Raw genomic sequence first — 16,313 nt, 5'->3', positions numbered from 1 at the left:
TCAAGCACAGATTTCATATGCAAACTATGAAGTGACGCACACACAAATTTGGTACTTCCAGCACCCTTCTTATATACAAGAGTCACCTGTGCTTTTTTCCGGTCACTTGGGATTTTGAACTGGGTGAGAGATTCGTGATAAATGAAAGCTAAGTGAAGAGCCAATGCCATGTAGTACTCTCTGTAGAACTGTATTGGGATTCCATCCATACCAGCAACTTCTTTATTTTCAACTCTTTCAGTTGCTTCTGTATGCTAGTCATGCTTGTTATAATGTCCTCTGTATGGGAGTCCTGTGGTGGTTGGACAATGGTACATTTATACGATCCTCCTGTGTAAAGATTCACACAATTTTTGTTGTACCTATTGCGACTCAGCATCTCCACTACATGGTGAGTAGCAGCTTTCCTTCTCTAATATTGTTAAATTCCAGCCTGGATTTTCCGTTGTTTGATTCCTCCTGTGTAAATAATTTCTTAAACGTGAAATGTAAAACTTCAGCTTTCCTCTTGCTGTCCTGTATTGCCTCACCAGACCAGTCAACGAATGATGGAAAAGAACCTGTGATCTGCTTAGTGATTTTATGTAGGACCAGTTCATCAGGTTCTCAGAAAAATCTTTTGCTGAGGTGTGGCACTGGAAGTTGTTGTTCGCTTGACACATTGATCTTTTTAAAGACACATGAATTTCTACTAACTTTTGTCTCTCATCATTTGTGCATTCTTCTTTGAACCAAGAATGCTATTAAAGTGAGTCCTTTTCATCCTTAATTCATATACTCAGCACTCCAGAGTATTATTTACAGTCATTTTGAACTTTGCTGAAAAGTCCTCTACTTCCATCATACTGTAACTAAATGTTGTCCATTTATTGTCTAAGTCTGATGCTGACAAATGCATATCTGCTCTTCCTATCAAAAATACTCACTTAGCTTTCTTGATGGATACATTAACTTTAGTCTCTCTTATTTCATGATCACTAATCCCTCTTTTTACCCTGACACTGTCAGTAAGGTCAGACGTGTTTTGAGCTCCAAGGTCTAAAATATTTCCATTACATGTGGGCTATCAAACTTGTTGCTCAACACCATTAATGGAAAACATGTTCAAAACCACTTCACAAGACTTACAGACTGTGCCACCTGCAGTGAATCTGTAGACTTCCCAGTCTGTACTCATTAGGGTAAAATCACCTCCAGTTACTATTGCACGTTCTGGGTATTTGCATGCCAGCAAATTTAGACTTACTTTCAATTATTCTAAAACTGTCATGGTGAAATCTGCTCAGTGGTAAAAATTTCCAGTAATTAACTTTAATTCATTCAAGCTTGTTACTCACATCCAGATACTTCAGAGTTACACTCAGTTTTGACCTTGATAGACTCTATATTTTTGGTGACTACATTGAACACTTCCCCTTCTTATGACATCTAATCCTGGCATTCTAATATACGTTCCATGATAATTCTGGGGGATGCCTGGTACTACCTGTCTACAATGAGACTTCATTGTGATATACATGATGCATTACTGGCAAGACATCAGGTACGAGTAAAACCATTGCACTGCACTTGGTGAGAAATGTAGGCTGTTATGTTTGGCAAGTAAAGTAGGTTCAGCGGGCAGCAGAATACAACTGTCTGTGTGGAGGAGGATAGTGGGTAGAACATTTCTCATTTCAGGACACATTGAAAGGTAGTCAAAACACTGGCGGAGAATGTAACTTAGTTGCTCCACTCCTGGACAGTATGAGTTAACAAGTGGAATGCTCCTCTGTCGTTGGACAGAGGGACTTCGGGAGATGGTGGGTGTCTGGAAAGATAAGGCATGGGAGATCCGTTTTTGTACAAGGCTGGGGGAGGGGGGTTAATTACAGTCTGTAAAGGCCTCAGTTAGACCCTTGGCGTATTTTGAAAAGGACCGCTCGTCACTGCAGATGTGATTGCCACAGGTTTGTAGGTTGTATCTCTTACCCCATCAAAGGCAGGGCTCCCTGTGAAACAAGTCAGGTGATGTACAAGCTAAGCTGCAACCACTGTGCTGCATTCTATGTGGGCATGACAACCAACAAGCTGTCTGTCCGCAGGAATAGCCACCGACAAACTGTGGCCAAAAAACAACTGGATCACCCTATTGCTGAGCACACTGTCCAAGATGATGTTCTTCATTTCAGTGACTGTTTCACAGTGTGTGCCATCTGGATCCTTCCCACAGACACCAGCTTTTCTGAACAGCACAGGTGGGAAATCCCCCAGCAATATATCCTACATTCCCGTTACGCTCCTGACCTCAACCTTCATTGGTCTTTGTCCTTACCCATCTAGCTCCTTCCCTGTTCCCATTCCAGCACTACACAGCTCTCTGTTCCACCAATGCGCTCAGTCTTTTACTTCTCTCCTTTGTCGCTACCCCACCCCCTCCCAACCTCTCTTCCCCGCCCTCTGACTGACCTCCTGACTGCACCTAGCTTCCCTACCCTCTCTCCACCTCATCTCCACATGCTCCTGCAGCAGCACTTTACCTTGCCCCATCCTTGCCCTCCCCTACCCCACCCCAGCCTCTTCCGTATCCCCACCCAGTTGCCTCTCCCATCATGCACTGCTATTCGTAGTCTGGCTTCAGCTGCAAGAGACTTTGGTCACGTGTGTGTGTGTGTGTGTGTGTGTGTGTGTGTGTGTGTGTGTGTGTGTGTGCGCGCGCGCGCGCGCGTAATCTATTTTTGACAAAGGCCTTGCTATTCGTAGTCTGGCTTCAGCTGCAAGAGACTTTGGTCACGTGTGTGTGTGTGTGTGTGTGTGTGTGTGTGTGTGTGTGTGTGTGCGCACGCGCGTGTAATCTATTTTTGACAAAGGCCTTGTTGGCCGAAAGCTTTTTGTGTGAGTCTTTTTGTTGTCATTATGTGTTCTCAGCATCTCCGCTATATGGAGAGTAGCAACTATCATTTTCATCATATTGTTACATTCCAGCCTCGATTTTCCATTGTCAGATTTAGGTTTTCCCATATTTTCCGATATCACTCCAGGCAAATGCCAGGATGGTTCCTTTGAAAGGGTAAAGCCAGTTTCCTTCCCTGTTCTTGCCACAATCCAAGTTTGTGCTCCATCTCGAATGATGTCACGGGATGTTACACCTGATGCTCCTTCCTTCCTTCCTTCCTTCCTTCCTTCGGTCCCACTGTGACTGCAGTTTAAGAACCACAAGATAGTCACATCTATCTATCCATGCAAGTGCCATGTCATCTGTTATCTTTATTAAGGCAGATGTGAAGCCATGAACAGTGATGGAAGAATGCAAATAGGTCAGTGAACTGAGGGTGCTGTGGAAAATCTTTTTTAGGGAGTGGCTTAACTATTCCATGTTTCCAGGGTCTCGTTGAAACACTTCTTGTGAAGCAGTGGTTGAAGCAAATAGTTGGAGTGGCCAGTAGAGGGTTAGTAATTAACTTCATCATTTGGACTGCGTTGCCATCATGTCCAGTAGATGCTGATCTGATACGCACAATGGCTTTTTTGGCAGTGTTGCAAGTGATGTTCTTCCGACAGAATTTTTCATGGGTACCATCATTTATCCACATGAAGTAATCAATAAGTCTCTGTTTTGTTTGTGGTTCAGTTGTGGTGGTAGGTAATGTGAAGTATGGTTCAGTTCTAAGGGTGGGACAATGGGATCAGCTGCAGCTTTTACTTCGCCTAAACAAAGACCACCCAGGTTTTTCTACAGCACATTTGGTCTATGTCTGTTCTCTTAATGTGCGGGTATGTCTGAGTTTAGCATTTCTTACATCTTGACTGACACTCTTCCACATGTTCTTGTAAGCGATATGACTTTCAGATGTAAGGCACAGTTTGGATGCTTGATGTGCAGTGTCTCCGAGATTCACGAGCTGTTTCATTTCATGAGTTATCGAAGGTGCAGTTTCTGTGTGCAGTCAACTGTTGTTTATTTTGGGCCATTCTAGTGAGTATGATATGGAAATTGTCATGGGCAGAGATTTAAGAGATACAATTTACTCACTTTTGAATATTTCATGGGAGCAGACAGTGATCAATAGTAACTAGTACAAATTACTCAGTTTGGGGATTTTGTTGCAAATGTGAGTGAGTGACTACTGTTCATGTGATAGATACGTGCAAGGTGAAGTAACATCAGATTTGAAATAGAAAGCATATGCTTAAATTTTACACTGGAGAGAATGCTGTATAATAATTATGTATGACTGCCAACAGCTGTATTTATGTACTCAAATGTTGACTCAAGAGGACGGTTTCGAAACATGCCAGTTTACCTTCTTCAGCAGGTTTGTAGAGTACACAAATTAAGCACTTCCTATTAAGAATTTTGATCTCTATGTACATATATTCCAGTTGGGTTTATCTTCATCATTGTTGAAATAGTTACAAGGTAGAGTGTATGTATGCCCCTACTCCACCCTATAGCCTGGTACATCTGTCGTGTCCTAGAAAGACATACCATATTTACTCGAATCTAAGCTGCACTTTTTTCCCGGTTTTTGTAATCCAAAAAACCGCCTGCGGCTTAGAATAGAGTGCAAAGTAAGCGGAAGTTCTGAAAAATGTTGGTAGGTGCCGCCACAACTAACTTCTGCCGTCAAATATATGTAGCACAACACAGGCATGCTTTGCAGGCACAAAGATAAATACTGGCGCCAAAACATTTGTGTCAGTAAATAAATTAAAAGAAAAGGTAGAAGAATGTAAACATAATGTCATGTATTCTTTCGTGTTTTTACTGCTGTCTCATTTAAATCCTGTCTGCCTAATAAAGTACAAAACTAGAGTGAGACAACAGCAAACGCGGAAGAATATACATATCATGTAATGTTTATATTTGTATTATTCTTATGCTGAATAGTGATACAGTCAGAAATGAAACACGGCAACTGACAGATTTTTAAATCTAAGGTGACTCTAATTTCTGTGCAGAATGTATTGTACTAAAGAGGCGTCTGTGAAGCTTTTCAAATGGAGAAAAATTTTCTCTAAACTCTCGTTCAGAACATCTTCTATCATATGCAGTCTATTATTTGGTTCTTGTTGATCGTTATCAAAGAAAGCAGCAGTGTAAGTAACAACAAAATCAGTCTCTTGCGAAATCAGTCTCTTGCGATTGTTTCGCTACTGAGACAATTCTCTTCTTTTTCTTTTTTAAGTTTTTTTTATTGTAAGCGGCAGTAGCGCGCACAAAAGCAAGCCATGCCGCGAAAGGCGACAGGTCGTAACAACTCGTTATCAGAATGCGACAAACAATGCATGACACAGTACAATAATGCATTTTCAGCGTAGAGTGACGTAAACACCTATAACAAAGATAATGGCACTTATCAGATCAAAGAAAAATAAGCAATTGATTCAAACCAGATGAAGCATGTGAAAAAAGGAAGGGTACCCATACAATTAAGGACTGAGCACCTGACACATAGCAGTGGCTACTTGGTAAAGCTTAACTGTTAAGCTTACGACTCGAACCAATCTACTGTAGCTGTATCTTCATCCATTTGATCTAAATTGTGTCTCATGTTGCAATGGACCAACTTTGTTTCGATTTGGAGGTGCGGTCTAAAACTTTTCTCTCCCCTTGAATTTCGAGTCTCAAATTTCAGGTGCAGCTTAGAATTGGGAAATTTCTTTTTCCTTGATTTCGAATCTCATTTTTCAGGTACGGCTTAGATTCGGGTGCGGCTTAGATTCAAGTAAATACGGTAGGCATCCGAATTTACAGAACTGGTGGAAATGCTTGGTTTAATCCAGGGCTCCAATAGGACTATTACATGGATGTGTGTGTCGTGAAATATGGGATGGAACTCATCGAGAAGAGCTGGCAAAGATGGACATTTGTGTGTGCGACATGGTGTGTTCGGATGTAGCACTTGCAAGGATACCACTGGTGGATACTTCTGAGTATGGGTAAACACTCACAAGAGGACAAACCATAAGGAATATGGAAGGGTGGGGAATACAAGTCCCAGGGAGCAGATGTGGTTCAGGTTATTTTAGGGAGAGGGAGGTTTTATGATCAAGGCCAGCAGGGTTTGCAGCAATCATGGAATAATGGAGTGGTAATAGGAAAAACAATGTAGCTACACAAAGCTGTGGTTTACAATAACAAATCAACACACAAATAAGTGGAAGCAAGAGTTAAAATGTACTTAGCCACAAAAGAAATGGACTTTAGAGTTCATTTGCATTGCAGACTAATCTTTTTCCTTTTTTTGTCTTCCCCATTATCCTGCCATCCTGTCCAGATGTTTCGTAAACCTTAAAACTTTCAGAGGTGAAATCCTTGCTTATTGCCAAACCTGATTTCACGTGTTTCGTCTTTGCTCTGAAGATTTGAGGTCTTTTCCTGTTTGTGAAAACTTCACTATTACGGGTCTAGATTTAGTAGATTGCAGCATTTTATGTTCCACTCTGACTCCAGTTAACGTTATTCAGTATTCCCTCTAGACCTAGCTTCTCTCGGGAAAGATTCATCACCAGTTTTAAGTATTCTCTCTGCTGTTTTTTAGAATCCCAAACAATCTGAGATTATTGTGCCTCTGATTTCTCAATCAGCTTCTGTTTTGAGCAATCCTACCCTATCCTCAGTTTCTTTCAATGATCTGTGGAGTATAGCTATCGCTCAAATTCATCTCTAGAGTTTTCTGCATTTTGTAAGTCACTGCTGCAGTAACAGCATCATTGATGGTCTAGACAGCAAGCCCATACGTGTCCTGTGCTTGTGGCACAGCATTTACATCTGCCTTCACAAACGCACTAATGCCTGGCAGAGCAGCTCCTGATGCCATACTCAAAATAAAGTGCTAATGTGACACTAAACACCAGACAAAAGATTCTCAAATATATAGAACAGCCTAGCTGGTTAATAACACCCCCAGATGTCAGGTAAACTTGGCACCTAAGCTACCACACGTCATATACTTACCGCCAACTTGCTTTATCTTCTAATGACATTCAAAAGACTGCTCTTTGATCCAAGCCAATATTAGCAATTCGGTGGTAGCACACCCATGTTCCAAATTCAAATCCTGTACTTAGTTCAAGATGGCTCTGTCTGGGTTGTGAAGCTCCTCTTCTCTTTCGAATTAATATAAAAGAAGATGGGGTACACTTCACCCCCAAGACCCATCCCATTCTGTAGCACACAAAAAGACCTTCAAGATTGTTGTAAAACAACTGAGAGTATTAATGTTGAGAAGATTCCTATGCTCACTTTGGTTTTTGATATATAACACATCGTCATTAAGTGTTTTATCTTTCACAGAATAAATTACATGACTGAGGAATTGTTCAGTGGCAAATGACTACATTTATAACAAATACATGCCCCTTGCCACCACTTCCTCTTCCCATCACTAGTCACATACAGGCAGTTGCTGTCACAGTACACACATCTACCAGGCAACAGTATGTTTCCTATCTTCCAACAAACACATCCCAAGATCACAAAGCTCTCCTGCTGCATATCTCTCTCTCTCTCTCTCTCTCTCTCTCTCTCTCTCTCCTCCTCCTCCTCCTCCTCCTCCCCCCGCCCCCCACCCCCTTTTCCTTCACCCACTCCTCCAATTCTTTGATTAGTTTCTTCTGTATTGAGATGAAGCCCTTTTCAGTTATGTCTTCACTACCCACCTATCTGAAAGAACGGTTATTGGAAATTAGCCACTAAGGTATATCCTTGGCAAAGAGTTTCATCTTCAGTAAAATGGTTGTCTTTATTGAAATACTATGCAAGTGACTGGCTGTTGTATACAGATATAATCTGATAAGTTGTTTTTTGTTTTCTTCAATGCAGTTTTAATTGAGGTCATCAGTATAGAGGTTCAATATTGCCTTCATAGGACTGTTACAGTATTGCTTTCATAGCCTCAGGTAAACACAGACTCATCTCTTTTGACTACCATGCTGTGCAAATGATCAGCATCTGGTGGAATTACTGTAAACTTGATGACAAAATCTGACAAAAGAAACATAGTTGCTCTGAAGTAAACAATTATCAACTGCCCTACTCAGTCTTCAATTGAAAAGGAGAAGGAATACCTTAAGGTTCTGGTAAAATAATAAGTCAGTTTGCCATTAATTCTACAGTGACGTATACTGATAAAGGGATGTAGTTTCTGAGTGGGGATATCTTCTTAAGTCTATTGCAACTTTTTAACAATAGTTCCACTATATTACATTATTTATCTTCTAATGACATTCAAAAGACTGCTCTTTGATCCAAGCCAATATTAGCAATTCGGTGGTAGCACACCCATGTTCCAAATTCAAATCCTGTACTTAGTTCAAGACGGCTCTGTCTGGGTTGTGAAGCTCCTCTTCTCTTTCGAATTAATATAAAAGAAGATGGGGTACACTTCACCCCCAAGACCCATCCCATTCTGTAGCACACAAAAAGACCTTCAAGATTGTTGTAAAACAACTGAGAGTATTAATGTTGAGAAGATTCCTATGCTCACTTTGGTTTTTGATATATAACACATCGTCATTAAGTGTTTTATCTTTCACAGAATAAATTACATGACTGAGGAATTGTTCAGTGGCAAATGACTACATTTATAACAAATACATGCCCCTTGCCACCACTTCCTCTTCCCATCACTAGTCACATACAGGCAGTTGCTGTCACAGTACACACATCTACCAGGCAACAGTATGTTTCCTATCTTCCAACAAACACATCCCAAGATCACAAAGCTCTCCTGCTGCATATCTCTCTCTCTCTCTCTCTCTCTCTCTCTCTCCTCCTCCTCCTCCTCCTCCCCCCCCCCCCCCCCCCCGCCCCCCACCCCCTTTTCCTTCACCCACTCCTCCAATTCTTTGATTAGTTTCTTCTGTATTGAGATGAAGCCCTTTTCAGTTATGTCTTCACTACCCACCTATCTGAAAGAACGGTTATTGGAAATTAGCCACTAAGGTATATCCTTGGCAAAGAGTTTCATCTTCAGTAAAATGGTTGTCTTTATTGAAATACTATGCAAGTGACTGGCTGTTGTATACAGATATAATCTGATAAGTTGTTTTTTGTTTTCTTCAATGCAGTTTTAATTGAGGTCATCAGTATAGAGGTTCAATATTGCCTTCATAGGACTGTTACAGTATTGCTTTCATAGCCTCAGGTAAACACAGACTCATCTCTTTTGACTACCATGCTGTGCAAATGATCAGCATCTGGTGGAATTACTGTAAACTTGATGACAAAATCTGACAAAAGAAACATAGTTGCTCTGAAGTAAACAATTATCAACTGCCCTACTCAGTCTTCAATTGAAAAGGAGAAGGAATACCTTAAGGTTCTGGTAAAATAATAAGTCAGTTTGCCATTAATTCTACAGTGACGTATACTGATAAAGGGATGTAGTTTCTGAGTGGGGATATCTTCTTAAGTCTATTGCAACTTTTTAACAATAGTTCCACTATATTACATTATTTATCTTCTAATGACATTCAAAAGACTGCTCTTTGATCCAAGCCAATATTAGCAATTCGGTGGTAGCACACCCATGTTCCAAATTCAAATCCTGTACTTAGTTCAAGACGGCTCTGTCTGGGTTGTGAAGCTCCTCTTCTCTTTCGAATTAATATAAAAGAAGATGGGGTACACTTCACCCCCAAGACCCATCCCATTCTGTAGCACACAAAAAGACCTTCAAGATTGTTGTAAAACAACTGAGAGTATTAATGTTGAGAAGATTCCTATGCTCACTTTGGTTTTTGATATATAACACATCGTCATTAAGTGTTTTATCTTTCACAGAATAAATTACATGACTGAGGAATTGTTCAGTGGCAAATGACTACATTTATAACAAATACATGCCCCTTGCCACCACTTCCTCTTCCCATCACTAGTCACATACAGGCAGTTGCTGTCACAGTACACACATCTACCAGGCAACAGTATGTTTCCTATCTTCCAACAAACACATCCCAAGATCACAAAGCTCTCCTGCTGCATATATCTCTCTCTCTCTCTCTCTCTCTCTCTCTCTCTCTCTCTCTCTCCTCCTCCTCCTCCTCCTCCTCCTCCCCCCCCCCCCGCCCCCCACCCCCTTTTCCTTCACCCACTCCTCCAATTCTTTGATTAGTTTCTTCTGTATTGAGATGAAGCCCTTTTCAGTTATGTCTTCACTACCCACCTATCTGAAAGAACGGTTATTGGAAATTAGCCACTAAGGTATATCCTTGGCAAAGAGTTTCATCTTCAGTAAAATGGTTGTCTTTATTGAAATACTATGCAAGTGACTGGCTGTTGTATACAGATATAATCTGATAAGTTGTTTTTTGTTTTCTTCAATGCAGTTTTAATTGAGGTCATCAGTATAGAGGTTCAATATTGCCTTCATAGGACTGTTACAGTATTGCTTTCATAGCCTCAGGTAAACACAGACTCATCTCTTTTGACTACCATGCTGTGCAAATGATCAGCATCTGGTGGAATTACTGTAAACTTGATGACAAAATCTGACAAAAGAAACATAGTTGCTCTGAAGTAAACAATTATCAACTGCCCTACTCAGTCTTCAATTGAAAAGGAGAAGGAATACCTTAAGGTTCTGGTAAAATAATAAGTCAGTTTGCCATTAATTCTACAGTGACGTATACTGATATAGGGATGTAGTTTCTGAGTGGGGATATCTTCTTAAGTCTATTGCAACTTTTTAACAATAGTTCCACTATATTACATGATTTACTGGGCACTATTCTTCTGAGCACTTTACAATCAGGTGCAAAATGGATATGTATGGATCAGTACATTACACTTATGAGTTCAGAAGTTCATCGAAATAGATGAACTTTGTAACTGAAAATAAATAATAGGTTACAAATGGAAAAAAATTATCCTATTATATTTATAATTTTGATAACTGCATTTATTTCCAGGTCAAGGAGTCAAAAACCACCCCCAATTTTAAAATCGATTCTGCAAGTATTGAACAGAGACGAGCATCTGTCATTGGAGCAAATAATTTTGTTATGGATTACACATTTGACACTGTGCACGAATCATGGTGTGAACTAAAATTTGGGGTATGTCTTGTAGCTTTTTATTCTTATAATAAATATCTGCATTAAAATTTTTCTTATTTATGTCTGCTTAATAGTAGTGAAAATAATTGAAAGTAATAGAATTTATTAATATTTATAATGCCTTCTTCCCCCTGAGGTTCATTTCACAAGTACAGTTCTCCATTATTTGTTATTCTGATCTCTCTTAAGTGTTTTGAGCCAATTCTCTTTTGTTTCTTACTTTGAAGCCCTGAAACACTTGATTCTTGAAAGTTTATCTCCGTCTTTCTGTATTGTTTCTTCTCTTAAAATTTTTTTTCCATATCTTGTTTATATTGGTGGAGAGAAAAATTTTATTTTGGATAGAGAGCCATCGATCGATGTAGAAATAATTTTAGATAAGTCCCATGGATGTGTGTTAAGACATTTCATGTTCATGTTGTATACTAATGACATGGCAGAAAATATTAACAGTAAACCTTGATACAATTTCAGAGTGGTTAAAGATTCTCAGTTTTAAATGTCCAGAAATGTAAAACTGTACTCTTTACAAAATACAAAAATGTAGTACCCAGTGACCACGATAATGATGAGCTACAGCCAGAACCAGTTAATTGCTATAGATAGCTGGATGTAATAATTTGGGGAGTATGAAATGGAATGACTGCATAGGGTCCAGATCAAGCAGATGGCATACTTGGTTTCATTGATAGGATACCGGCAAAACTCAAGTCACACTACAAGGGATATTGCTGGTAAAACGTGCTTGTGGCCTATACTAGAATATTGCTGAAGCATGCGTGACCCACGCCATATAGATCTAACAGATGATGATGAATGTGTACAAAGGAGGTAAGGCAGTTGAAGATAATGTCACCTGTCTCTCAGGTCACTCCAGCAGGGACTGTGAAGACAATGAGAGACTCATCTACAGTATGCACAGGAGTGTTAAGCAGTCATTCTTCCCACTCTCAACAAACAAATGGGACAAGAAGAAGCCATGAAACATGGTACCATGGGAATTACCCCCTACCATGCACATCACAGTGTTTTACATAATATGGCTTTAGATGTAGATATTATAAAATTCAGAGGCTGTTGTTTAGTATGAAGCTACCAAACATATTCTGTGCTTGAAAATAGATAATGTAAAAATATGTTCCATTATTTTGTTTCCTTGGACTTCGTTTGTTTTGTATTTTGAGTTTTGAAAATTTAAAATTGTGCTTACCATTTTTGTATTCATTGTCTTACCTTTTATACAAATTGATATTAAATGTACGTTTGAACATGGTACAATGACATTTACATTTCTGATGATTAATTGTAATGGTATAATTTGTGGTATTTGTGAAGTTTTGTATTGGTCTGGTCGGTTGTAAGAGTATGATTATCATGAAAGGTGAAGGCCATTCATCTTAAAACTTTTTCGAATGTATTACGTGATATTTAGCTTTGATAATATTATTAACTTAGCCATGTTAATGGGGGTAAAGCTCCATGTCTGTGGATTGAATTAGGCTCTTTGCTATATTTCTTCAAATAATTGACACTAGTAGTTACCTCTGTAGTGATTTTATCTCTTGTCTGATAATTTTCAGATTCCATTAAGTATCAAGAGAGTTAATTTATCAAACATTTTGAAAACAGAGGCCCCAAAGGCTGTTGTGTGGGAAGTTCCAAATATCAAACGGGCATTTACGTTTGTTGCTCCAGACACACAGAGGCTGATACTAAAGACAGATGGAATGAACATAGAAGTAAGCCACCATACTTTATTAATTTGGATTAATGTTGTCATTATATATGCATTCAGAATAAAAGTTTTATTTTATCTGTTTATTTAAAAGATAATTTTGTTTCTGTAAATATGTTTTAACTAGCAAACCCGGTAATGCTTCGCAGTTGCTAAATATGTATGAGCACTAGATATATGTCATAATCTTGTTCTCCCCTCCCCCTCTCCCCCCCATCTCCTTGTCCATTTCCACATTTTACCTCCTCTTTGGTCCCTCCCTTCTTTCCTTCCCCCTCTTCGTCCTCCTCCTCACCCCTCTCTCGTTCTCCATCTCTTCCTCCTCCTCCTCCTCCTCCTCCTTCTTCCCCCACTCTATGTCCATTTCTTCCACCACCCCATGCCCATCTCCTCTTCCCTATCTCTCTCACTTTGAGCCTTGTGTTTATTGTTATTATGAGAAAAACCTCGATTGTGAAACGAGTGAATAAATCAGTAGGGATCATTGGTATACTGGGTATGAGAGACTTGTTCTGGTGCTGGTTCTGTCAGGATAGTAGCTTCAATTACAGTATTTCTCATAGTTTTACTTCTACAAGTAGGAAGTATTATAAAGTTTCAGATGATTCAGATTCTGTAGTAGTCTTGCAAGCATTCATAAGCCGATAAGCCAAAAATACAACATTCCCATTTCCTGTTAAAATCATCTGTGAGGAAAAAAGCAAAACGGCACATAGTTGTGAATACATTTTTGTTTAAAATTTTGTACTCAGAGAAAGTATATCAATGAAAATAATTAATTTTGGAAATTGTAATATACTTGGCCATCTACTCACCTGGTCGTGGCAAGAGCCGTACAAAAGTTAAGAATGCATGCAAGTTTTAGGAGCCAGTGGTCTCTTTTTCTGACTGAAGGGTCGAAGTGAAAGGACGGAAATGAAGGAAAAGAACTGGCAAGGTTTAGGAAATGGGGAGGGTTATGGAAAAGTTGCCCAAAACCCTGGGTCAGAGAAGACTTGTCAGATTAATGAATTGTTGGGGACTGCACCGGACAACATTTAAAAACCCGAGAGCTAGGTGCAATATGGGATAATAAGCAAGACAGATTACTGACCAAACATTCTGCAACAGTTAATAAAAATGGAAAGCTAAGTATATTATACTGACACCAATTTACTGGCATTACAACATGTCCTTGGTTCTCGCAACCCTACTGCCAGAAAAAGGAGCCACTGGCTCTGAAAGCTTACACATTTCCTTAACTTTTATATGTATTTGCTCCTGCTGCTCTTGATGAATAGATTTATTATCTATCCAAATATTTTATACCAGGAGAAAGAATATGTGCAGGAGAAGCAATTCGTATAATGTTTTAAATGCTATGCTATAGTAGCTAAAACTGACTGCGAGAAAGAAAACTGAACTGCACATTTTCACAGCACAGCATTTCCTTTCATGTAGTTGTTTTTAACAGAAAATCAGTATAACATTTCAAAAAAGTGTAGCCTATGTCCATCCAAACATTTATTAGTGTGTCATGTAAAATTTTTAAATAAATTGGTCACAACTTTTCGAGATTTTTGCTAACTATGTTTCCACTTCATGTAGTATATATTTATTGACCATATAGATTTTAAAAAATATGTAGCCTATGTCTGTCTGAATGTTTATTTGAGTATCATGTAAAAATTAGAAGTACATTTGCTAACAACTTTCTGAGATGTTTGGTAACAGTGTTGAACATTGACTTGTCTTTACACTGATGACCTGAAACGTTATGACCACTTACTTAATAGCTTGTTTGTCCATCTTTGGAACAAAATACAGCATTGATTTTGTGTATCAGGGATAACCCCCGATAGCAAACTGAATGGGTTCTATACGATTTATATCAGGCGAATTTGGTTGCCAAGATATTAGTCTGAGTTCACAATGGTGCTCCTCAAACCACTGTAGCACAGTTCTGGCTCCAAGACACAGGCAATTATACTGCTGAAAGATGACATTGCCATCAGGGAAGACATCAAGTATGAAGGAATGCAGGTGGTTTGTAGCTGTCAGCGTGTCTCCAGTTACTACCACAGGTCCCATGCAAGTGTGTGAGACTGTCTCCCATAACCTAATAGTGCTCCCACCAGCCCAAGTCTGTGACGCACCGCATGTTTCGAGCCGCTGTTCACTCCGATGCTTGCATTTGTGGAGACGACCATCAATCTAGTGTAGCAAAAATGTGCTTCACTCAAAGAGCTGACATGTTTCCATTCATCATTGGTCAAATCCTGATGGTCCTGTGCCCAGTGCAATCATAACTGATGATGATGTTGGGTCAACATGTGAACATGTAGGGGCAGTCTGCTGCATATCTTCATGTTCTGCAATGTACAATATACAATGTGCTTTGAAACACTGATGCATGAAACAGTATTGTGGTTTTTTGGCAGAGATGCCACAGATCACCATGTATCCTTCTTTACAGAGCAGACAGGCCTCTGAACCCCCTGTTCTGTGAAGAGTCATGGATGTCATACCATTTAGTGCCTAGTGGTAGTTTCACTGTCCTTCTACCTCTTTCTGAAGATGGTCACAATAGTAGCACGCCAACACTCAACCAGCTTCACCATTTTTGAGATACTCACTCACAGCTGTGTGTAATGATAATCTGTCCTTTGTCAAAGTCATTTATCTCAGTGGATTTCACTATGGTGAGCCCCCACCCGTGTCTGCTCCCCTTACATGCTTTTTACCCCACATGCCAACAACCTATCAGACAGCATCCAACGTTACCCTGTCATGTGCCCACAAACCCATCAGGTGGCATCCAACATTGTGGTGGGCAGTGGTCATAGTGTTTTGGCTTATCAGTGTATATAGTAGATAATACAATGTTGTCGTCATCAGTAAAAGATTTAGAAGCATCCTTCAGAAAAATTTTACTTAATAGTTGTAAACACAAACATTGTGTGCTACATTCTTGTGTTAAGAGATTCTATTATCTGTCCAATCAGAAGAAAAGAATGGATGAAAATAATCAAAGATTAATTAGGGAAGTTTTCCAGCTGACTATATCCTTCTTTGGTCTTTCCTAGTTACTATCCAGGTCTCACTTCGGTATGTGAGTAGCTGAAATGAAATTTTTAAGGAAAGTAAAAGGGCATACTCCAAGAGGTCAAATGAAGAATTCTGAAATAAGGAAAGTATTAAATACATTGTTCATGAATGATAGGATAGAAAAAGAGAAAGTATATTGAAAAATGGGGACAGAAAGAATAGTAAGTCATGTAACAGACTATATATCTGCAGAAAAGAGAAATATAGGAAGGCCAAGCTAAAGGTGGCTTTTGTGAAGAAGGAGAAGGAGAAGAACCTTTCTAGCACCTGGAGAGAAGCATCAGGAAGAGATGAGGAAGATCAACAGTTAGATGCACACAGACACCAAAATGATGGCAGTTGTTAGACTTGGCTTCTAGATGCATAGTACAGTTAATAAGAAAATGTACCAGTTTACATTTGGTAGAAATCAGGTGAATCATGATTTTATGAGTATTAGCTTTTCTCA

The 16,313-nt window shown here is 39.4% G+C and overlaps 1 protein-coding gene across 1 annotated transcript in view; it reads left to right on the top strand.

Annotated features, from left to right (window-relative positions):
* LOC124776695 (DNA-directed RNA polymerase I subunit RPA1) overlaps positions 1-16,313 on the top strand; it is a 307,614-nt gene that overhangs the window by 233,768 nt on the left and 57,533 nt on the right. Inside the window, exons 25-26 of the mRNA XM_047251802.1 lie at positions 10,897-11,043; positions 12,624-12,782. Coding sequence (XP_047107758.1) covers positions 10,897-11,043; positions 12,624-12,782 — 306 coding nt within the window. The remainder of the gene's footprint in view (positions 1-10,896; positions 11,044-12,623; positions 12,783-16,313) is intronic.

The sequence above is a fragment of the Schistocerca piceifrons genome, chromosome 1 (genome assembly GCF_021461385.2).
Source record: "Schistocerca piceifrons isolate TAMUIC-IGC-003096 chromosome 1, iqSchPice1.1, whole genome shotgun sequence".
Taxonomy (NCBI): domain Eukaryota; kingdom Metazoa; phylum Arthropoda; class Insecta; order Orthoptera; family Acrididae; genus Schistocerca; species Schistocerca piceifrons.
This window is presented reverse-complemented; position numbering and strand designations above follow the sequence as displayed.